General features: G+C 38.1%; 1 protein-coding gene across 1 annotated transcript in view; it reads right to left on the bottom strand.

The window, feature by feature from the left end:
• Positions 1-6,581: 6,581 nt before the first annotated feature.
• TINAG (tubulointerstitial nephritis antigen) overlaps positions 6,582-22,122 on the bottom strand; it is a 32,508-nt gene continuing 16,967 nt past the window's right edge. Inside the window, exons 6-9 of the mRNA XM_009699407.1 lie at positions 20,987-21,137; positions 12,234-12,414; positions 11,737-11,782; positions 6,582-6,691 (exon numbers count right to left, since the gene is read on the bottom strand). Of these exons, the coding sequence (XP_009697709.1) occupies positions 6,582-6,691; positions 11,737-11,782; positions 12,234-12,414; positions 20,987-21,137 (488 nt within the window). The remainder of the gene's footprint in view (positions 6,692-11,736; positions 11,783-12,233; positions 12,415-20,986; positions 21,138-22,122) is intronic.

The following is a 22,122-nucleotide window of genomic DNA, read 5'->3' as shown; positions in this document are numbered from 1 at the left end:
TAGAAGCTTTTCTTGTTGCCCTTGACTTCTTTGGCCAGATGTAATTCTATCAGGGCTTTAGCTTTCCTATCCTGATACCTGACTGCTCGGACAATTTCCTGTATTCCTCCCAGGCTACCTGTCCTTGCTTCCACCCTCTGCAGGCTTCCTTCTTGTCACTGAGTTTGTCCAGGAGCTCCTTGTTCACCCATGCAGGCCTCCTGGCTTTTTTGCCCAACTTCCTCTTGGTTGGGATGCATCGCTCCTAAGCTTGGAGGAGGTGATCCTTGAATACTAACCAGCTTTCTTGGGACCCTCTTCCCTCCAAGACTTTATCCCATGGTACTCTACCAAGCAGCTCCTTGAAGAGGCCAAATTCTGTCCTCCTGAAGTTCGCGGTAGTGAGCTTGCTGTGCACCCCCCTCACTGCCCTAAGGATCTTCAACTCCACCAATTCATGGTCACTGCAGCCAAAGCTGCCCTTCAGCTTCACATTCCCCACCAGCCCCTCTTTGTTGGTGAGAACAAGGTCCAGCACAGAATCTCTCCTTGTTGGTTCCTCTAGCACTTGGAGAAGGAACTTATCATCAACACATTCCAGGAACCTCCTGGATTGCTTATGCCCTGCTGTATTGTCCCTCTAACAGATATTGGGGGGGTTGAAGTCCCCCATGAAGACCAGGGCTTGTGAATGTGAGGCTGCTCCTATCTGTCTAGAGAGGGCCACATCCGCTCAGTCTTCCTGGTTGGGTGACCTGCCCTCCTTTTAATCCTGACCCATAAACTCTCAGTCAGCTCCTCATCCATCCCCAGGCAGAGATCCATGCCCTCCAGCTGGTCACTGACATGGAGGGTGACACCCCTTCCTCGTCTCCCCTGCCTGTCTTTCCCAAAGACCCCGTACCCTTCCACTCCAACACTCCAGTCGTAGGAGCCATCCCACCACGTCTCCGTGATGCCAATAAGGTCATAGCACCGCGGGCGTGCACATGCTGCTAACTCTCGTTTATTCCCCATGCTACGAGCGTTCGCACAGAGGCATTTAAGTTGGGCTCCTGATGAAGCTGACTTAGTGGCAGGAGTGGCTGGGATTCCTTTGTACTGCTCTTGAGGTGCTCTCCTGCTGACCTGTGATCCCTCTCCAGGCTCTGGGCGTCTGCTGCTGGTACTGGTCTCAAACTGGTAGGAGTGGGATGGATTGAGGTTCCCCTAACCTGGCAATTTTAGACATACATTAACAAGTACATGCAGTCTTAAACTTTTCATCTCACTTTCTTCCCTGGGCTTGGTCGTATAATTGTCTTAATGCGACCAGATATTAAAGGTATAACTATTGCAGATTATGTCCTGTTCTTAGTGCTGTAACACAAAATCCTAGTACCTTTCAAAGACTACGATTTTCATCTACTCAATTAGACAAAAGTTTAGTTCTTAATCTTTTATTAATAAGAAGAAGGTTAAGGTCACTGAGTAGTGTTCTCCGCTAGATAAAACTTCGTAGAAAATGATTGCTGAAGTTTGAAACTACGGCTTTGCCTTGACTTCACAGCATGAGAGATCGGTCAAATTATCAGTGAGTCAATAGTTAAATCCTACCCACAAATCTACCATAACGAATTATATGGGATACAGTCTTATGGATTTAACTTCATGAATAATCAGACATCGTGTATCTTTTCCCTGTGATCTTCCAATGTATTTCTCTTTGCAGTAAAATATTTTTGGGTGTAGTTGCTTAATTTTTAAACTGTAATATCTAACATCGATTGTCTGACAATAATAAAGTAGATTTTTTTCCTCCATGAAAGAAAAAGAGAACTGAACCCAAGGTTTCTTTAGTCAGGAAGAAAATAATTTGAGTGATGACTTTTGATGATTTAAGATGCTGCTTGTTTGTTGTCATTCTGAGTCTAAGCTTGAATGAGGACAAGTGAAGAGGAAAATGAAGACAAAAACAGTGTCTTCAGAGTTCAAACCTGAGATGTCACTAACAGCTTTTTTAAGACTTTGGACTTTGCACAGGCGAGTCATTTAGTCATGTATTAAATCTTAGAGTACTGTTGCTCTGGCTGGCTATCCCCTTAACACTAACACACAAGTTTTTGCCGCACACATCAATTTTATCTACATTAGTACGCCTTTTGTGTTAAGAAACATTCAACCAATATTTTTTCAGGGCCTAGATGTTTCAATACCATTTAATCTGCTGCACTATTGAATTAAAACTTCCAGTGAATCACTGATAAAAACAGAGGGGAAATGTGTTTCCAGATAATGTACATCTCTCAGTGTCCTCTTATGAAAGTCTTTTGTCTTTCTGAGCACCTTCCAAACATCTGAAAATCTATCTTGTTGATGAAACAGCATCTCAGGCTTTTAATAAAATTATTCTTGTCCCCTCCAAGCCTTAAGGTGACAGTCCATAGATTTGGTTGTCGCCAAAGACTTGGGCTGTTGGGGCCTTCCTGAATTTTTCAGTGTCAGGGGATCAGCAGATACAGCTTTTTGAGTGAAGGTATAGATCAGATATTGCAGCTTGGCACTGAAGTGATGCAGAGGAAAGAGTCTGAGAGAAGATTTGTCTGAACAGGCTGCAGACATTAATGATGGATACTTTACTTCACTATGCCTAACTTTGAAAAGAGACATATTTAAACTAGAACCGTAGCTATTTAAGCCAATATACATCCTCTATGCTGAATAGACTTTGGCATCTTTACACCACCAACAAATCTGCTTCATGTTTTCTGTCCCTACACTACATTTCTCTTCTATCATCTTTTCCTAAGTGGAACTAAGAAAGCTAGAAGAGTAGAAGGAAAAGATTAAAAACAAAGATGCACAATTCTGCAGAGAATCTGCTATAGAATAGACTTGAGAGGTTTGTTCAGCAACTCTAGCTGAAATATATAGATCTGAGAAATAAATCTGCTACGAAGTTCACCTTTGATGTGAATTCAGTCTACTTTTATTATTAACAGATCTTGAGATAAAGATGACCGTTTCATATGTCATTTTTCGGTCATTAGTCTTCTTAAAAAAACAGTGCAGCTGAAAAAGCTAAAATTACCAAACTTTGACCAATTTGTCTTCCTTAGTCCCACTTAAAATTTACATTCATTGCGCCCCTTTAGCTTGTTTTCATTCTGGTGTCATTAAGAGCTGTAACTCTATGTGTATATACACATAGATCCATGTATGCATGTACATACACACAAGCATACATATGCAATACATTCTGAAGATACTATCTTACTATAAATATTACGTACCAGTCAGTCATTTTGTTTTTAAGCTACTTTATGATGTCATTACAAGTGGGCTTCCTCTAGTCTAAGCTGGGAATTTTAATGTTAGTTATGTAAGTCTGATGTTACCCCACAGGTTCTTTTACAGTCAACAAAGAGAAATAAGATCCAACAAAGGGATTCAACTCACCTTAAGATAGATATCTAGGACAGAGCAGATGGATAGCCATGGAAGATAAAGGGAACCATGGTTTCCTAGCAGAAACATAGGAATCTAACTTCTACACATCAAAACTTAGCTGTTTTGAATCCCAGTCTCCGTCACTCACTTTTTCTGCTTACCTCCCTGTCTCTGGAATACAGACACAGAAACTACTTGAGAGATCCTACTCTCTTTAAATATCAGTGGGGTCAGTCCATCCTGCCTTCATATTGCTGAAAGCCCTGTTTCGCTGTCCGTAGAGACCATGATCAAACCCAAATAAATGGTCTGCTACCTGCAATGCCCTCTGCCTGCTTGTTCCACATTTTCCTCTCCTGCTTCAATGCTGTTCTGTCTTTTCCCATTCTCTCCCTGAGCCTGAGGTCACACAGTACTTCGCTGGAGACAGACTTATAGTCCTATCAGAGCTGATTTTATAAATGAGAAGCCTTCAAATGATAGAAAATAACTGACAATTTCAAGTTGCAGAACAAGGGAAGCCAGTCAATGCATTGACAATCCTTATGATCCAATGATCAATTAGGCAGTTTATAGGTGCATTTATGGTTTTGTACAAATAGCCCTTGCAAGCTTCAGCAAAATTTATTTCCTTTTTATGACTCCATCACCTTATATGTTGTACAATTCATAGGCAGCTTAAGGCATTCTCAAAAGTGTTTCTGAGAGATTACAAATATCAGCTCAATATGGCCTTTCATTATTATGGCTGCCTTTTACAAATATTGAATCTTTCTTACAAAAGGGGTTATAAATAAAAAATCAGACTACAGTAAACATCAACCCTCACAAAGCTGCATTTTTTACCCTATGTGTCAGCATGCCTCTACTTCTTTTTCTCTCTCCAGGAACCATCTCAGCTAAGCAGAATGCAAATAATCATCAATATTTTTATTTGAAGTCCAACTTTAATGAGATTCTCATGAGTTTTTGTTTAGGTCAAGGAGTTTGCATTATCCTTTACTCAAAAAATCCCCACCCAAGTTATATGTGAGTGGCAAAAATCTTATACCTGGGCCACATATTTTATATTCAAATTAATTCAAGCTAATGAATGATAAGAAAGCTAATGAATGGTATGAAAAAGTGATAGTTTAATTCTGAGGACATTGAAATCTATACAAAAGAGTGTTTTAGACTTCATGGTGCAGAATCATATTTTATGACTGGATTTATCATTGCTAGAAACTCAAGTACATCTAGCTTTAGGTTCAAACAGCCTCCAACTTGTCAAACTTTGATTAAATTTTTACAGTTAAACACCTCTGCCAATATTTTTATATGGCATAATCTCAGAGATCAGAACACTTATGCATTAGACAATGAAAGGATGGGTAATTCTTTATATTCTTGGATCCGTTGGATACTTCAGCAAAGTAAAGTAAATGCATTTCCCACATATTAAACTCTAAACCAGGCTAAGGCTTCTTGAATGCCATTGCCTTCATTTTTCGACTTTTTCCTTCACTTCTCATGTCCTTCCTCAGTAGATCAGACCACTTGGCTTTCCTCCTACTCAGTGTTTTGCACTGACCATTCAACACAATCCTCTGCAGGGAGCTGCCACTCTTAGTCAAGGTGCTCAGTTTTTTGCTCACAAGTGACTCCTTGCCTAAGGGCTGCTATTTTTTCGTTGCACAGCCTATTGGTTTCCATTTAAATCAGCATCCACTTCAGCACATTAATAGCCCTCCTCCTCTCTCCCTCCTCAGCCATCGTTTTGTCCCCCTGTGCCATGCTCGCTTAAACACTCACCTCGGTAGGTTATTCAGCATATATTTGGGGCAGCATGTCTGAAGGAATAGCTGTCATCACCCTATGCTTGCACCAAACATGCTTCATAACCCTCCCAACACCTGCACTCACAGCAGTTCATCCACGAACAGAGGTATTCAAATTGCATTGCAAATTTTACTGTCTAATTTTATTGGTTTCTCATGGTCCTTGAGATATACCTTAAATACGTACACATAAACCAATACGTACTCGCTGTCCTTCATACACATCTTTTCCTAATTCAGTCCTCCATTTTTCCATGCTACAATGCCAGTTTCTCTTTTTCATTGCTTCACAACATTCACTATAAACATACTTCAGGAGCTTTTCCTCTACTAGTCTGAGTCAATACTTTTTGCAACAGTATTGGGTCAAGGATGATCTTGCGTAAGCCTGCTGCTTCTCTTTGCTGCTGTGCCACTATCAGGCACACTCTTGTAATTCATATCCCGTGGTTTCCACAACCATAGGCATTTCCATGTCCTTCTCAAGGATATCTTCACTTAGATCACAAACACAAAATGCACTTTATTTCATGACTTCATTTTCTTGAACTACATGTTGAAGATACTCTCAGTAATCTTCCTAGCACAGACCTGAATAGTTATGTATTTGATATTATAGATTACCTATAAAATACTTGTTTGAGACTCTTTAGTCATTTCTCTGTGTAACTACTCACTCAGAGATTTAGTAAATTCATCCTTGCATATTCCCTCCATGTCAAAGAATAAAGCCCTGTTCTGTGTTCTGTAATTCGAGTGTATGCATTATTAGATACTTGTCATCTTAATATAGTGGCACTGGTTTGCATTTGAGGGGAAATCCACTAGTGTATTATACATAATTTTCTGCAGCAGTTTCAGTCCTGAGTGTGTATTCCTTGTGCATCCCAAATAAAATCAGCAGCATCCCAGCAGCAGTTGGTTTCTGTTTGGGGTGTAGAGAGCCCAGACTGCTGTGCCAGTAAGTTGTGCTTGTTAATTAGAAGGTCGCTGTCAATTTTTATGTTTCCATTTGCCTTCTGCTTGGTGGCATGTTTGGAGGAAATTGTATCAGTTTTGTTCACAACTTGATGTGTACATGGAATATCTGTGAATACTTAGTTTTATTCTATAAACCAGTATATTTGAAATTTTTGAGCAAATGTTAGAGTAGATTAAAAGGCGATGGGTCTATATCTCTTTCCAATGCTCTCTAAAATTCTCAGAAACACAGAAATGAAACAGCAATAATCTTATGTTGGGGGCTAACAGTGCTCCGCCTCTGACAGTGAAACCTTTGGGTTCTAAACTGGTCATTGACATTTTACTATGATCATGACTGGCAGAAGAAAATGGTAAAAGAATATACTTTACTCACCCAAGGAGTTTAACTGAATGAGTTTTCCATTTAGATCCTGCTTTCTGGGAGCATCTATAGATTCCCTCCTTGTAAAGGAAAAAATCTTCATACACTTTCATTATAGCTAAAAACAACAGGTAAAATCGGCACAGTCAGCAAATATTGCTTCTATTCTTGTTTGCTCCTTGCATTTTACCAGTGAGATTTTTGCTGTGTGTTGGACTCTGTAAGTGTACTTTGTAATTCCACCAAATTCACTAATTGCTCAGAAGTTCCCTGCTGTGAGTGAACCGAGGGAAATATTCCAACAGACTTCCTTCAAAGATCTCTTGTCAAGTTAATTGGATTTCCCTGTCATGGAAACTCCCTATCATTGACTTCTTCCAATACCGTAAGAAGAAATATTTCCTCTTGTAGCCAACATTCAATAAGAGAAAACTCAGTAAGTTTTCTCAATGCCGATGAAATCCAATTCAATAAAACATATCTCAAGGTTCATGTATAAAATCCTTAGTTCCGACAAGCATCTGCATATTTAAGCAAAGTATTTAACAGACAATGTGTATCTTGTGAAATATAGTGGAGTGATATGTATGTCTTTTTCTGAAACTCAGATGGAGTTCATTAAGTACACAGCAATCTCCTTATGGAAAATTAGATTGTCTGGATGTATGTTCATCCTGACTTTCAGCTAAAAGCATGTACATAAAAAACTTTGTGTCCATAAAAATGTAAGGTCAAAAAGCTGATGAACTGGAAATTTTGTGCAAGAGAATGAAGATTACAATTTTCAGTTTATGTCTTCTTATTATTTCCAAGGAATATCATTCACTTGTTTTTTAAGAAAAATGGTTTGTGTTTCTTTTCTGTATTTGTTCTACCACCTTAGTACCAGTTACTTTGCTACATGGTGGGCTACCAGATCCAGAGAAATGAAAATATTTTCCAGGTCTACATTACCTTTAGATTCCGGTGAATCAGAAACATTAACTTCAAGCTTAGCTCCAACTACATTTAGCTTATGATCTGAACAGTCTTAGACTGCCACGTAACTTGGAACACGAGAATTAGTGAAATCCAGTTTCCTGAAGTCTTGCACTTTGGCAGTCCCATAAAGTACAAGTTTCACTGACCATTTTTGTGTGGTTGGAGCATTTATAATATATGTGCCTGGTATAGATCTGCAGTATCCAGTAAGGTGAACTCATGCTACAGTTTCTTCTGTCTGGCACACTTTCAAATTTATTTTTCCTACCTGACTATTTTTATAAACTTGAAGGAAATTAACTATCTGTACAACCTCTTGGCCTCTATTATACTTGGCTGAAAACAGAAAACTTTCACAAATTTTAGGGGACAGAAGAGAACAGCTCAAAACGTCATCAAATGAGCCCATTTGCCCAGGAAACCTGGCTAAAAATAAACTTTGCTAATGATGTCGCTCACAGAAAAAATGTATGCCGATAGCGACACACGGGGAATAAGCAGCTATGATGCTACCTAGGTGGCAAGTCTGGAGGAGAGCTATTACAGTTAAATCAGAAAAAAAGTTAAATGCTTTTAATGAATAATATTACAGCTTCTGCCAAGCCGCCTGCAGAACCAGAGCTCACACATACTGACAGCAACAGACCAAGTGGAAAATAGCACAAACTTTATTCTTGGTTTCTACCTGCAAGCTCAAGACTCCATTAGAAGTCGCTGCAAAGGTTTCCCGGGGCTCACCACTGTATAAGAGCTAGGAGTTTAACTCCTGCAGATATCCCTGTACCGCTATGTAAAATACTAGCTGTTGAGATTTCTGAGCTGCAGAGGAGTCTGTGGAGGGAGAGATTTAAAGCTGTACAAAGGAGCAGAAAGGGGGAAGAAAACTCCCACTGGCCTTAGTCCAGGTGAGGGTGTCAGAGGAGGAGTGAAGGGGATGAGTCATTCAAAAAATTACTGTAGAGGCTTCCCTGGATCTTGTTTTGATACTGTGGCCAAAGGAAGGTGAAGAAACAGAGGTGAGTGCAAGGACTGCAAAATTCATTTCTCCTACAGGAGGCCTGAGGTTAGAAGATCTCATCTATCATGAGGCTGAGACAGGAGAAGGTAGTTTAATTTCTAAATCACATTGTTCTTTGAAATCAAGTTCCATATGTTCAGTTTCAGAAAACAATTTATTCTTTATCAGCAACTCTAAATCAAACACATATTCTTGGCCCTGTGAAGCAACACCATACCTAAATTACTTCAACTGAAATTAAATAGAAAATCTTGAAGTGTGAATAACTTTAGTCTATGTGAGAATAACTTTAGTCTGTGAGAGAGAGTTTTGTCCATGATTACATATTACATTTACATTTAGTGTATGGTGTGTATATATGCATATATATATATTTGTGTATATATGTAAATATATATATAATTATGTATATGTATATCTATATGTATATACCCTGCAATCAGGAGCTAAATAATGGCACAGTCTTTGGAGTTAAGTGGGCCGGGTACATGAAGTGTAGGGTGAGATATTTTTATTTATTCAGTGACTTTGTCCTGATACGGACTGTAACTTGGACAGGACGAGATGATCACAGTCCACCAGCCAACTTTGTTCCCTCATACATAGAAGAGACTTTGCATTTTCCAAAATGAATGGATTAATTATTAATGAATCAGAAGAGGTAGCGATTTTCATAAGGCTGACTGTAGCTCATGCACGAGCTACCTCAGTTATGCTGAGCTGCCAGATCTATGCGTATAAATACGGCAGATTATAAGATTCATTCCACTATGAATTCTTCTGCATAGTTCCTAATTCTTAAATAATAATTTGTGTCTCTAAGACATATGAAGATATAAAAACCTAAAATAGTTGCTACAAAAGAAACTAAAGTGTAGCAGTATACATTAATATAGGCTAGTATTCTCTCCAGATCTTTTTCTTGTGTTAGCAAATTAAATACTCCTTTTTTTCCAAGATCATGATAGCTGAAATTACAAGTTTTGTACGGTCAAAACTTTGGCGTATTGCCAACAATGTGTTAGCTTTTCTTTTATTAAGACTGACTAATGACACAAAGGATTATTTTCCCATGTCAGCACTTCAACTATCAGAGTATTTCCTAAAGTTCATTAATAAAAAAAGGTGAATGGGCAATATTAGATCATCTATTTGAATGTTTTCTAATCATTAATGAAACTTCACTATGTTTATTTGAAAATAGATTTTTTAAAAAACCAAGTATTTCAACATTTGCATCTGAAAGTGCTAATTGCTTGGTTCTTATACCATACAAAACAGTGACATATGCCAGAGAGAAATTGTCAGTCAAACTTAAAAGCTGTATAGCAGACAGTTTTCAATTACATTCCTACACCTATTGTTTCACAATTGTTAAAGAATATATATTTTTCTTAACTTTGAAAATACCCAAAAATCCAAGTATATTCATCATCACAGAGGATGACTTTCTACATCATGATCTGGAAAGGAACTTGAATGTTTTCCAGCTATTAAAAATTACTTAGTACATTAGATAAGACTGGCCAAGCACTTTGTAAGTTCTTGAGGAATGACAAGTGAATGAATAATAGAAAAATCTCTTTCAGTAGCTGAAGATCATTTACAGGATGTTTTGGGAAAAAGAAAATATGATGCGGTTTTAAAATTAGAATTATGCCCTGATTGCATTTGTAGTACAGGAAGATAGACGAGAGAATCACTGATAAATTATTGGGTCATAACTATGACTCCTTTAAAAATCTCATTATAGCAAAAAGAAAAAATGGAAAGTGATTTCACTCAGTGATATGCACTTTCAGTTATATACTCTTCTTTAGATCTTGATTTTTCCATGTACAGCATTACCTTAACCTGATACAGACATTTTCTCTGAAAAAGCATTGATATTTCAAAAAATTGTATGAATTATTGAGTGGACAAAACATAACAAATGGTTGAATATAGATTATTTTATGTGGAAGATTTAGTACTGACAGAATAATCCAGCAAACTATGTATACATGGACTACAAATGCAGTATTAGAGGTCTGGAATTTTATCTTGAGGTTCCTAATTTTTTCATTTTCTTAAAACCAGTGGAAATGTCTGTGTTCACTTCTAGATCAAATTCAGCATAGGAAAGAATATTTTCCTTAAGCAAACAAACTTGGGTAGAACAAAAAAGACTGATAATATTGATCTTGTTAAGTTTGAGCTTCAGGTTAATTGCAACTGCCCACACAAAGAGCTTTAAGACGTAATTTCAATTCCATGATGCACTGAAATGAATTAAATCTAATAATCAAGACAATTGCAATAATAAACTGGAGGTTGTGATAATTCATTATATAATTGAGGGCAGTCAAAATGCTGAAGTGTCTTGAAGTCAAATGCTTTGGTTTTGCATCAGCCATCCATCTAAGAGGGGTGGACTTCCAGCACTATGACCTTTCCCCGTCACCCCAAATCCCACATCCCTCAACCTTTCCGGTTACACTGGCCTGGGATGCGAGCAGGGACCTGCATTTTCAGGTGTTACCAGCACTATCCATGACTGCAAGTGGACAGTAGTCAGGCTAAACAGCTCTTTTGCAGTCCCTCACTCCCTGCTTCAGTCTCCTTATTTCTCTAAGAGGTCAAGGATCTTCTTTGCTTCAGCAGAAAAATTCAAAACTGATAGCCCTCTGCAAACAACAAGAGCATTTAAGCTCTGGAAAGGGAAATTCTGGAGGTATTACAGTACTGAATGGTTTGCTACAGGGCCCGTATACTGCAGTGTTGCTTTCAGAGGCGAGCAGGTTTGGTTGATGGGAGAATCCATCCCAGTCCTAGAAAGCAGAGCTTTGCTAACAATTAATTCCTCTGGCACAGCCCGAAAGTGCTATTTCATCAGTAAACAAAGAACTGTTATGAGAAAAAAGCACATTTCCAGCATATAAATTTTTGTACGAATTTTCAACAAATCCAGGTCAAGGCCATTTTACTCATTATGGACTCTGATGCAGTATAGCTGCCTTTAGGGCCACTATTTGTCCACCAAATGTCCCTGGATGAACTACAGTGCATATGTCTGCTTTAGTCACTGTGGAACGCAATTTGTGTTTTCTAATATTTTGATACAAGGACATTGCACACTTTAATTGTTTCAATAATAACATTATCATCTTCCAAACTTACCATACCTTGCACTGGTCCTTTGTCCATGATTTCTTTCATTATATCAGTTTCCTAACAGGAGGTGAGAGCAGCAGCAGAGAGGATGAGGGAAGATAATACACTCTATTAAATAAAATTGAAACTCATACTAATTTCTCATTGTGTACATATATATATGGTATAAATGTACCATTGTACTTGTATTTCTGCTAGAAAATATTTGGTTTACCACATGAACAAAACCTTCAGAAACATGTTTAAGAAACACTAATGCAGTTGTGACTGTCTATTTTCTTTTCTCTCTTTAATCTGTATAGGACCACAAAGCAGCAGCTTTAAAGGGATGATGTAAAACCGAGAAACTATAAAGAATTTAAACCCTTTTGAAAATACAAGGGCAACATAAAGGAAAATTCACAGATCCAGTCTTCAAGTAAAGTGAACATATTTCCATATACCAAATAATATTCAAGTCCCAAGGGAAAAAAAAGGGTGAGACAGTGGGTGAACAGCATGAACTTACTTTTGAGGAGACCCTGTAGTGAGAGGCAGACCGGTATAACCGATTGGATTCTTCTAAAGCATTGGGACACGGCCCGTTTGTATAGTTTTGTCCATATTCACTTGACACATAACAGTGGTTTTCACCTGATGGGTCCAGGTGATTGTTCCAAAATGATGGATAACAGGCATAGGATACCACCCTGTTCAGATATTAAAAAAAAAAAACAAAAAAACCAAAAAAAACAAAACAAAAAACAACAAAACTTGATAAGAAGCTTGCTTAAACATTTTTGCAGTTTTATTTCAAGCTTTTAACTATTTTACAACTGTCATATTTCAAGTAAATTTACAGAGTCCCTCATTCTTCAAAAGTGTGAATGTCTCATATCTTCAACTGGAAGACGTTTGCTTCAATTCCTATATGTGATGTTTATGATTAAGTTTCAGTTGCAGTAGTCCTCTCACCACCCTTCTCCAAACAGAGGTAGGGTAGAAAATGTGTTTCAGCAGTTGACACCTAGTACATTCATCTCATTAATGATGCATGAAAGTTCACACTGACTAAGATCAATAAATTACCAATGCTGTCAACAGGATCCATTTAGCAAAAATGGCTTGTGAAATGGGCATATTTGCAGCAGAAAAGTCTTAACGGAAATGAACCGTTTTCTAGTTTTATCTACATTTTGCTACAAGAATGCTGGTGAAAAGCTACAGGTCTTTTTATTTCCTTTAGCTAAAAAGTCTCTGACCTTCCTTTTTTCTGACAATACAAAGGGAACATTTGCTCACATTTTTGTGAACATTTGTCGAGATAAAAAGTCCTGTATTAATTTTTTAAAGGTTTGGGTACAAATAATTGATGTCCTGTTGGCATATAAGTAAATGTGGTGCTTCTTCCCAAGAGAGGTATAATCCTTAGTGATCAATACCCATAGCTTAACGAACTTCTGGAGGGAGTGTACCTCCTTAAAAGAGAACTGAACCTCTACTACTAGAAATTCATGGGAGGTAAGTACAAGTGAGAACATAGCCTCAGAAGATGTTAAGTACTAAGCTTTCAGTAAGTTAATGAACAATCCAACAGTAGAGCAGTACTAGGAGAAGCATTTGGACAGGGGCTGGTGACTGGATTCACAGGGGGAAATACAAATAATAAATTATCTGAGCGATGCTGGCAGGAGGGACTTTGCCCAGGTTGAAACAGTGACAAAATATGTGACATAGAACAGGTGAGACTGGGTAGGTATCAGAGAGGTGGGACCTATTGCAATTTTACTGTTTTGCAGTAACGTTCAGGTTATTCCTTCCTTAATGGAAAGACAGATTTGTGCCTGGAAGTGAATGTGGACCAAAGGACAAACAGAGACAAACTTTGTGACTTATAAAGACATAGCATCCAGAGTGCACAAAAGACTGGGGACTATCCCAGGGGGCTCAGGCCACAGGGCTCCTTCTGTCAGTTCCTGGTTATTCACAGCAATGAGTCTCTCAAGGAAACTAAAATGACAGATTGTGTCATGATATCAGAGGGGTATGTGTCCGGACTCTACACCTCCTGAAAACATCCTGGCTATTTCTTAGAAAAGCACCTATCTCAAAATGTTCTCTAAATGCTGAAGGAGTTTTTGCTCACACACACAGCAGTTAAATTTTTCCTGCCACTTATCATAAATTTGCATTAAAGCTTTCTATTTCAATGTTTTAGAGTTATCCATAGGAAATATGACTCATTTTTAACACTTTTAAATTAAATTATATGTTCTACAAAGATGTTACTTTAAAAATATTAAGTTCAGTAATCACTGGGCAGTTTCGATTCTAACAAATATTTCAAAACCATCAAAATCCATTTATGAAAAGAATCATGGGGGAAATGTGCAACAGCAAATTTGTGAATTGTATTTATTTTTTTTAATGAAAAAAAGACAAGTCTTTGCATAACAAAGTAAATTTCCTCTGTCTGACACATTTCAAGTTGCAGGCTTCAAAGACTCAAAGGCATTTAACACAGCATTTCTTCCCAGAAAGGGTGGTTAGGCACTGGAATGGGCTGCCCAGGGAGGTGGTGGAGTCCCCATCCCTGGAGGGGTTTCAGAAGAGACTGGACATGGCACTTAGTGCCACGGTCTTGTTGACATGGTGGTGTTGGGGCAAAGGTTGGACTCGATGATCCCAGAGGGCTCTTCCAACCAAATCTATTCTGTGATTCTGTGATGTTGCCAGGGGAGTGATGGTGAAGGAGCTGTGATGACTCACCTGAGACTTCAACCCGTGTTAATTTTGGGTTTGAAAATCTCCAAAGTGCTAAATGAAATGAGCTTTGAAGCACAGCTTAAGAGTCCTCATTGCATCCAAGAATGGAGAGGAGTAATAAAAATAAGAGGTGGTTTCAAGGAAAGGTAAGGAGGGGTTTTAATTCTTTACCTTGGCAATACATCAAATGAATGGCTACTTCAGACAGTAAGTTCGTTTCTTTCAAGTAGCTTATCCTGAATTGTTCAGTCATTTTGACTGACTAACTGAACATCCCTTCTACTTCAATAAAGTGAAGGAAACAAAGCATATATTTAAAATGCACTTACTAACAATCTCAAATACTCAAATAAAGCTACTCTGAATCTTCCGCATATTATTTTATCCTTTTTATGAGACATTGGAACCTCCTAGTTTTCTACATTACACTGCTAGATGTTTCCAAAACGATATGCACATTTCTGTGATAATGCTGTGGAGGCCTATGAAAGAGTTTCTTTTAAAGAGCATAACTAAATAGTTCACTGAAGCAGAATATTTTAAAACAAGCAGTTCTATAAAAAGGCTATGTATTTATGTAGATTGCCAATTATTTTGAACTTTCTGAATCTGAAGAACTGAAAATTGTATATCCACACAATATGGAGGATAATTACGTTTCCCTGTGCATATTTAGTTGTCAAGATTTTTACAGGATAAGCATATATATGCTTCAGCTCCTTTGAATAAGACATGGCATTTTTCCATTAGCATTCCATAGTAGAAAAATTGACCCTAAGGAGAATGTCTTTTTGCTTACCAAATGCTTTCTGCTCAAACTAGACCAACACACCCCAGAGCTACAAAAAGCAATAATTCTGCCTACAGGAAAAGGCATTGTCCATCTAAGGTTGTTAGGCTGTTATTGCTTAGATCTTCAATCTACTCACTGGCAACTCCTTTAATCCCTTCTGAACGTTTGAAGCTATTCTGGATTCCCAGTTTTCCAGTGGGGAATGGTAAGTATTTAGGCCAAATATACACAGGTTGTTATTGGTCATTTTAAAATTTATTATGCTTTGTTTCTATTGCTGGGTAGAAGCATTATGTATATATGTATATTTGTATACATATATTACGTATTATGTACATATGTAATGTGTTTATAAAATGTATCTGTCTCTATATACATAATCATTCTAGTCACCTCTGATCACAGATTTCCGAAAGAAAGGATTGCTGCTGAGTGTAATCAGGCCTGCAAGGCAAGTAAGGTGAGCAAATTCGGTCCTCGGAGCACGATCTAGCAAAAGCGGAGCAGGAGTAGGTGATTGCAACCCAGTGTAAGGAATGGTATAATACCTTTTCCTCAGGTGTGCTTACAAACACCTCAGAGGGAGACAACAGAGGAGAAATTCATTCCTGAGGTAGGGATTTTTTTTCCCCTTCTTTCAGTTGGATTGTTTCTCTAGTGTTGTCACAAGTTCTGCATGGATGAGTCTTATTTCTATGGCAATAGAAGTGAAGCACCGAATGACGCACTGGCACACTGGAGCGATGTGGTAATCCAGACATGATGACTCATTCTGAACGAAGAGTCACTTTTGAATCTTTTCACTAACCACAGTTTCTGCAGTCATGATTAACGTAATTTAACAGCTCTTTGCTGAAACATGAGTTTGTACATGCTGAAGTACCAGTACAACAGTAAACATTAAAAACAGTTCAAGGAGAAGACCTTGGCAGAAGAGTCATGGAAGAAAAACAGAAATAAATGTGAATGTATTTATGTGCATATATTCATACACATGTACAAAACTACTGCTAAGAGCAAGCAGCATCCAGGGAGAAGCAACAAAGTTCTACAGTGTGTTCATACATTCTTGGCAGAATTCATCTGAAGTCATGTGTATGTGTTCAATCTAATGAAAATTTTGGTGGTTTTATTGTATTAATATGTTTGAATTGTGAGATCAGAACAAAATCTAAAACATTAGATTATATTATTAGCAAGTTGGCCAAAACTAACAATGATAATATCCACATCATACCCTGCAACTGCTAAGAGCCCAAGGTATAAATCAGATCAAGCCCTGATTAGAAGCAGTATTTACATTCAAGCGTGCAACCTTTTTACTACCTGAAATTGAAATGTTTCTTCCACATTCTTCAAGACTATAAGCTTTTAATTTCCCTTAGCAGATAAAATAGATGTTTTCAAACCACATTGATTCCTCCTAAATTATGGCTTGTAATTGAAATGCCTAAAATTAATAATAATTAGAAAGAGAACACAAATTTGTTCTTTAATTAATGGAGGAAGACAGAGAGAGAGAGAAAGTTAAACAGCAATTCAGCTCCACTTATAGTAGATTTCACTGTTAATTGGGTGCTCTGTGATTCTGAAAAGTCAGGTCTCAGCACTGGCCTAACCTCGCTGAGCTTTGTGGAAGTCTTCCATTGACTTCACTGGGGATAGTTTAGGTCAGCACTCAGTTTTCCTGAAAATCTGTCAAAAACCTGAGATGAGCACCCTTCAGAAATCAGAAAAACAGAAGCTTTAAAACAGCATTGAACACCTGCTGTGAAAATTTACAAGCCCACACAGAAAATCAATGTGCGTTCTCCCTATTGCAGGTTATGGAGATAATGAAAAAAATGATTGTAATATACTGGGTCATAAAACAAAAGTCACCTGCAAGTGTGAGGAAGCAAGTATTACTTAACAGGGCTCATTCAAACAACACTGCAGACTTTTATGCCATAAATTTCCATTTTTTTCATTGTCAAGCATAAAAGCTTATGGATTATGGGGTTTCAGCTATAAAAAAATAATTCAATTACCAGTCTACTGAATCAAAAAGGTTAATTCTTTTTTTTTTCTTTTTAATACTATTTGCTCTTTTAATACTATCTTGCTCTCTTCTCACTGTCAGAGACAAAATTTTGGGCTGGATGGACCCTTGCTCAGACCCAGCATAGCCATTCTTGTGTTCTTCTAGCACCTGTCCTCACATATTTGGATATTTTCCTTAAGGTGTTTATTTGTGTCTGGAACTGTTGGAAGAGGATTTGAAATATCACTTGAACTTGGAGAAAGAGAATCAGGATTTAGAAATGCAGTTTATAAAAATAAATAAGCAGAGATATTTTTGTGCATGGTACGTTGATGGCAAATCAATGATTGGGGATAAGAATGGGTAGCAGGCAAAGGTCCGTAAGAGCGCAGTGATACTATACATGTTGGAGCTGGCTCCATGGGGACAGGAAAGCTGTATGAATGACTAAGAAAATAGTCTTGGACTGAAGAGATTTACTGGAGATCTAGATAGTCTTCAAAGATTTGCGATGGTTCTCACAACTGCCCTGCAGATTCTTTACCCAGTCAGCTGCAAGAGGCTGATGAATACTGTGAAACATCTCATGTGACTGAGCAATAATGCAAGTACTTGGGACTTTGGAGGTGAAAAGACAGTTCACAAGTGTGCTCTGGTGAGCTGAGGTGCCCTGTCTGTATGCTTAGAGGCTTACATCAGTCAGAAAGCCTGCTCTGCAGACCACTTTCACACTGGTACTCTGTGGTCAGTCAGGGAGCAACCTTCTCACTACTGCGTTTATACCAGCATGAGCTTCTGTGTGGGTAAAAAAAAAATACAGCTTTCTGGTGTAGGAAGAATCTTACTATTTTGGGCTCGTGGTGGTTATGGCCATACAGGGATAACAGTCAGAGGGAACAGAAGACTAGGAGGTTGTCCTATTGCTGCGTTCTTTAGAGCTTTTCCTCTAAAAATAGCTTGCTCCAACTGCTGTGGAGATAATACTCATTAAAATGGATCTCTTAACTACACTGGCAATTCTTGTGCTCCTGTCCTTAACATGGCAGGCAAGCAAACAGTCCAGTGAGAAAGAATTGTATTTACTCTCTTAAAATCATGAGCTACTGATTAAAAGGAACCTGTTCTTCTAGTTATAGAAAAGTGTTGCTTAAAATGTCAAGCTATAACTTTCATTTCTTCATGAATGAAGCCTGTGCCTTTACCCCCATGAGGTGCTGAGGGACCTTTGTTGGGTGGAATCCATTACTGCCCAATGTAATGACTCATATAAAGGTTCTCCCACTCAAAACCCAGATCAAAACTGGTTTAGTGTTAAACCCTGAGACAGAAAGACAGAGGAATACTCAGTGTAAACTCTCCCCAAAACAATAAAAAATCCTTGTCAGACCAGAAATAGTTTGGTACACTTGAAGGAAGCAGAATGATCACTTTCCATACTGTATCCACATAAATGACAGTGCTTTGGTCTTCACCTGGATCTCCAGACTGCCATGTCAACTATGACTTCTGACATTCTTTTACTCTTTCCATGGTTTGTTTGTTTGTCTGTTTCTTAACTAAAATTAGAAGTTGACAGACAGGACCCTTGAGATATCTCTGTCGGTATCAGGTATATCAAAGACAGAGTAAGGGATGAGAGTATGAAAGTGAGAGAGGAAATAGATTTTGGTATGGAACAGGAAGTACAAAAAAATTTCTGATAATGTGAGAAACAGCGGAATGTAATTATACAGTATATAAAATCTGGTTATTGAAAATTCTCCTGGAAGCCATTTCCAGGCACATGGAGTTCAAGGAGTGGACTGGGAACAGGCAGCAAATTATGTCTCACCATGATAGATAATAAGATGAGATGATCTGTCCATGACGAAATGACTGGCTCCATGGAGAATAAGAAAAGCAATGGATATCATTTACCTTGACTTTAGCAACATTTTCAGCTGTAGTGTTCTTCCAGTTTATTGTAGTAGGTAAGTTGCTTACAAGGTCAGTAACTACACTGGCCTGGTATGCTGAAAGGTTGACAGATCAAAGTGACTGGTGTGTGTTTACTAATGGCATTCCTCAGGAGTCAACACAGTGGCAACACAGTTTTGCACCTCTATTAACAATCTGGACAGTGGGATATAAGGTACCTTCAGCAAATCTGTGGAGAACGTCAAATTTGTGGAGAGTGGTTAATATGCAAGGCTGTCATTCAGAGCAACACTAACACCAAGTTAAAATGAGCTGCCGGAAATGTCATGAAGTTCAACAAAGGCAGAAGCCAAATCCTGCCTCTGAGCCAGAACTGCCCATGCAGCAGTACTGGCAGGGCACTGTCTGCACAGAAAGCAGTTTCATGGAGAAGGTCCTGGGGTCCTGGTGAGCAGAAAGTTGAACATGGGTCAGCAGTGGGCCCTCTCAGCAAACATGGGCAATCAATATTGGATTGTGTTTGCAAGAACACAGACAAGACATTGTGAAAAGTGATTATTCCTCTCAAATTGTCACTTGTAAGGTTACATCTGGAGTTCTGTGTCCAGTTATGGGATCCCCAGTAAAGACACTGACAAACTGAGCAAGTCCAGTGGAAGGCACTTAAGGGGCTGAAGCATACAATTACCAAGGAGGGGCTGAGGCAGCTGGATTTGTTCAGCCCAGAGAAGAAAGACTAAAAGGGGATCTAATTACTGTCTTCAACTACATAAGGAGAGGTCATAGAGGAGGCAGAACAAGACTCCTCTTGGAGCTGCACAGTGGAAAGCTGAAAGGTACCAGTCACAAATTGTACTAAGGAAAAGGCTGATTAGATATAAGAAAAAAATGTTTGATCACAAGAGTTGTCAAAGTGGTCTGCTGGAGGAAAAGTTGTGGAACCTCCATCTTTGGAGATACTCAAAATATGATCAGGACATGATCTGAGTAGCTTGATGTAATTTCAGAGTTAGTCATGCTTTGAGCTGAATGTCAGACTAGGTGACCTTCAAAAGTTCATTCCAACCTAAATCATGCTGTGATTCTGTAAATTATTATATGTCATTTTAAAAAGATTCTAGCTGTTCATATGAAGTTTGAGAGTTGATAACTTTCCTGAAGGAAGAAGGATCTAGGTATAGTCCTTGCTACAGTGTTGGTTTCTGGCATAAGCTTGGGATGGGATGATTACAATTTGCTTTCTAGAAAGACAGTGTTTGAGCCTTTTGAATATTCAAAATGTTGTCTCATGTAACTGGTTGCTTACTCAAGGTTGTTTAACACGAAGAGCTTGTATCCCAAGAACCATAGAAGTTTTGAGTCGACATACGATATTGTCTTTAACATAAAAAAAAAATCTTTTCTTGTTTGTCTTGCTGTTAGAGAGGCTACCATTTTCCCCAGTTGTATCAGAGCTAATGTAATTACATCTAGATGTAACAAGGCTCAAATCAGAGCTAGGTAGCTGTTGAGTTTTCTCACTGAGTACCCTCATTCAAAATATTCTTCACTTATTCCTTTGGGAATGCTTCATAGTTCCTGGGCTTCATGAAGGTGATTTAAAGAAGATGTAAATGAGAGAGAGTGCTAGTCTTACTGAAGTAATACAGTTCATCTGACCTACGACAGAGCTAAATGTGTCTTTTTTGAAAATTCAGAAATCATCACTGTAACTCAAGCAACATTGTAACTTAAGCAACTAGTTCAAGTTAAAATAAACTAAACAGATAGATCAAATATTTACCCATGTGTTTTCAGATATCTCCAAGCACCATCAATACTTCCACCATCACATCCATGTTGATTCTTGGTATCACAAGAGATCAAATTCTGAGCAGAAAGGTTGTCTCTGATCTGACCCTCGGAACGAATTGCTATTCTATCTGCCGCAACACCTGTTTTGAAATAATTTTTTTGTTATCGGAAACAAATAATTGCTCACAACTTCTCATTGGTTGTTGTGAAAGAGGGACTGAAATACAACCTCAATATTTTCTGTCTGTGCAGATATCGTTACCAAACAATACAGATCTAATCTGTACAGACTTTTGAGAGAGAGGACTGTGAAACTGCAAAGCATCAAGAGTGAATTTGCTGTAATATTATAAAGCCATAGATTTACTGGTTATCATAAAGTCCCACATATCTAAACATTAGATGAGGCATTTGCATAATTTAGTCTGACAGTCTCTACCATGTTTGTAAATGCATATTCATCTCTGGTTGACTTCAGCAGAAGATGCAAATACTCCCTCACCTCTCTGCAGCTGAATCTCCAAATCTCTTTTCTTTCTTTTCTGCCTTTCCTTCCTCTATTTCAGAAAAAAGAAAAGCAAAGAGTCCTATGAAGAAGAAAATTCAAGACTGAAAATATGTATTGGTTTTACCAAAAAGAATATTTGGAAATGCTCATATTAATGTGTAAATGTGGGATTCATTGGGTCTCCTTCCCTTATCACACAAAATTCTTCTGAGATAGACACCTTAGATGTCTGAACTCAATCAGATAGTCGTAATTCTAAGTACTAATATATTTATGCACTGATTTAAAGGCAGACTAGGTTAACTAAGTTGTAGGTGAAATAAAGCCGCTTGTCTTTAATGAGTGACAATGAAATTATTATTAAGCCCCAATTCCAGTCATTACCTATGCTTGAATTATATTTTTATTATTGGTAGCCCTTCATTTTTGAACCTGAAAACAAAGAAAAAAATCCCTTGAAATCTAAAGCCCCATCAAAATCAGCACTAACTTCAGTCAACTTTGGACAAGACTTCAGAAGAGTGAATCTGCTGATGGCAGCCGACAATGACTGTGTTTTGTGCTTTTGTGAGGTGTCACATGATAATGAATTTGTTTTCATAGGTGTAAAAACTTTT

Source organism: Cariama cristata, unplaced genomic scaffold (assembly GCF_000690535.1).
Source record: "Cariama cristata isolate BGI_N322 unplaced genomic scaffold, ASM69053v1 scaffold2634, whole genome shotgun sequence".
Taxonomy (NCBI): Eukaryota; Metazoa; Chordata; class Aves; order Cariamiformes; family Cariamidae; genus Cariama; species Cariama cristata.
The sequence above is the reverse complement of the archived record's forward strand: the minus strand, read 5'-3'. Positions and strand labels throughout refer to the sequence as shown.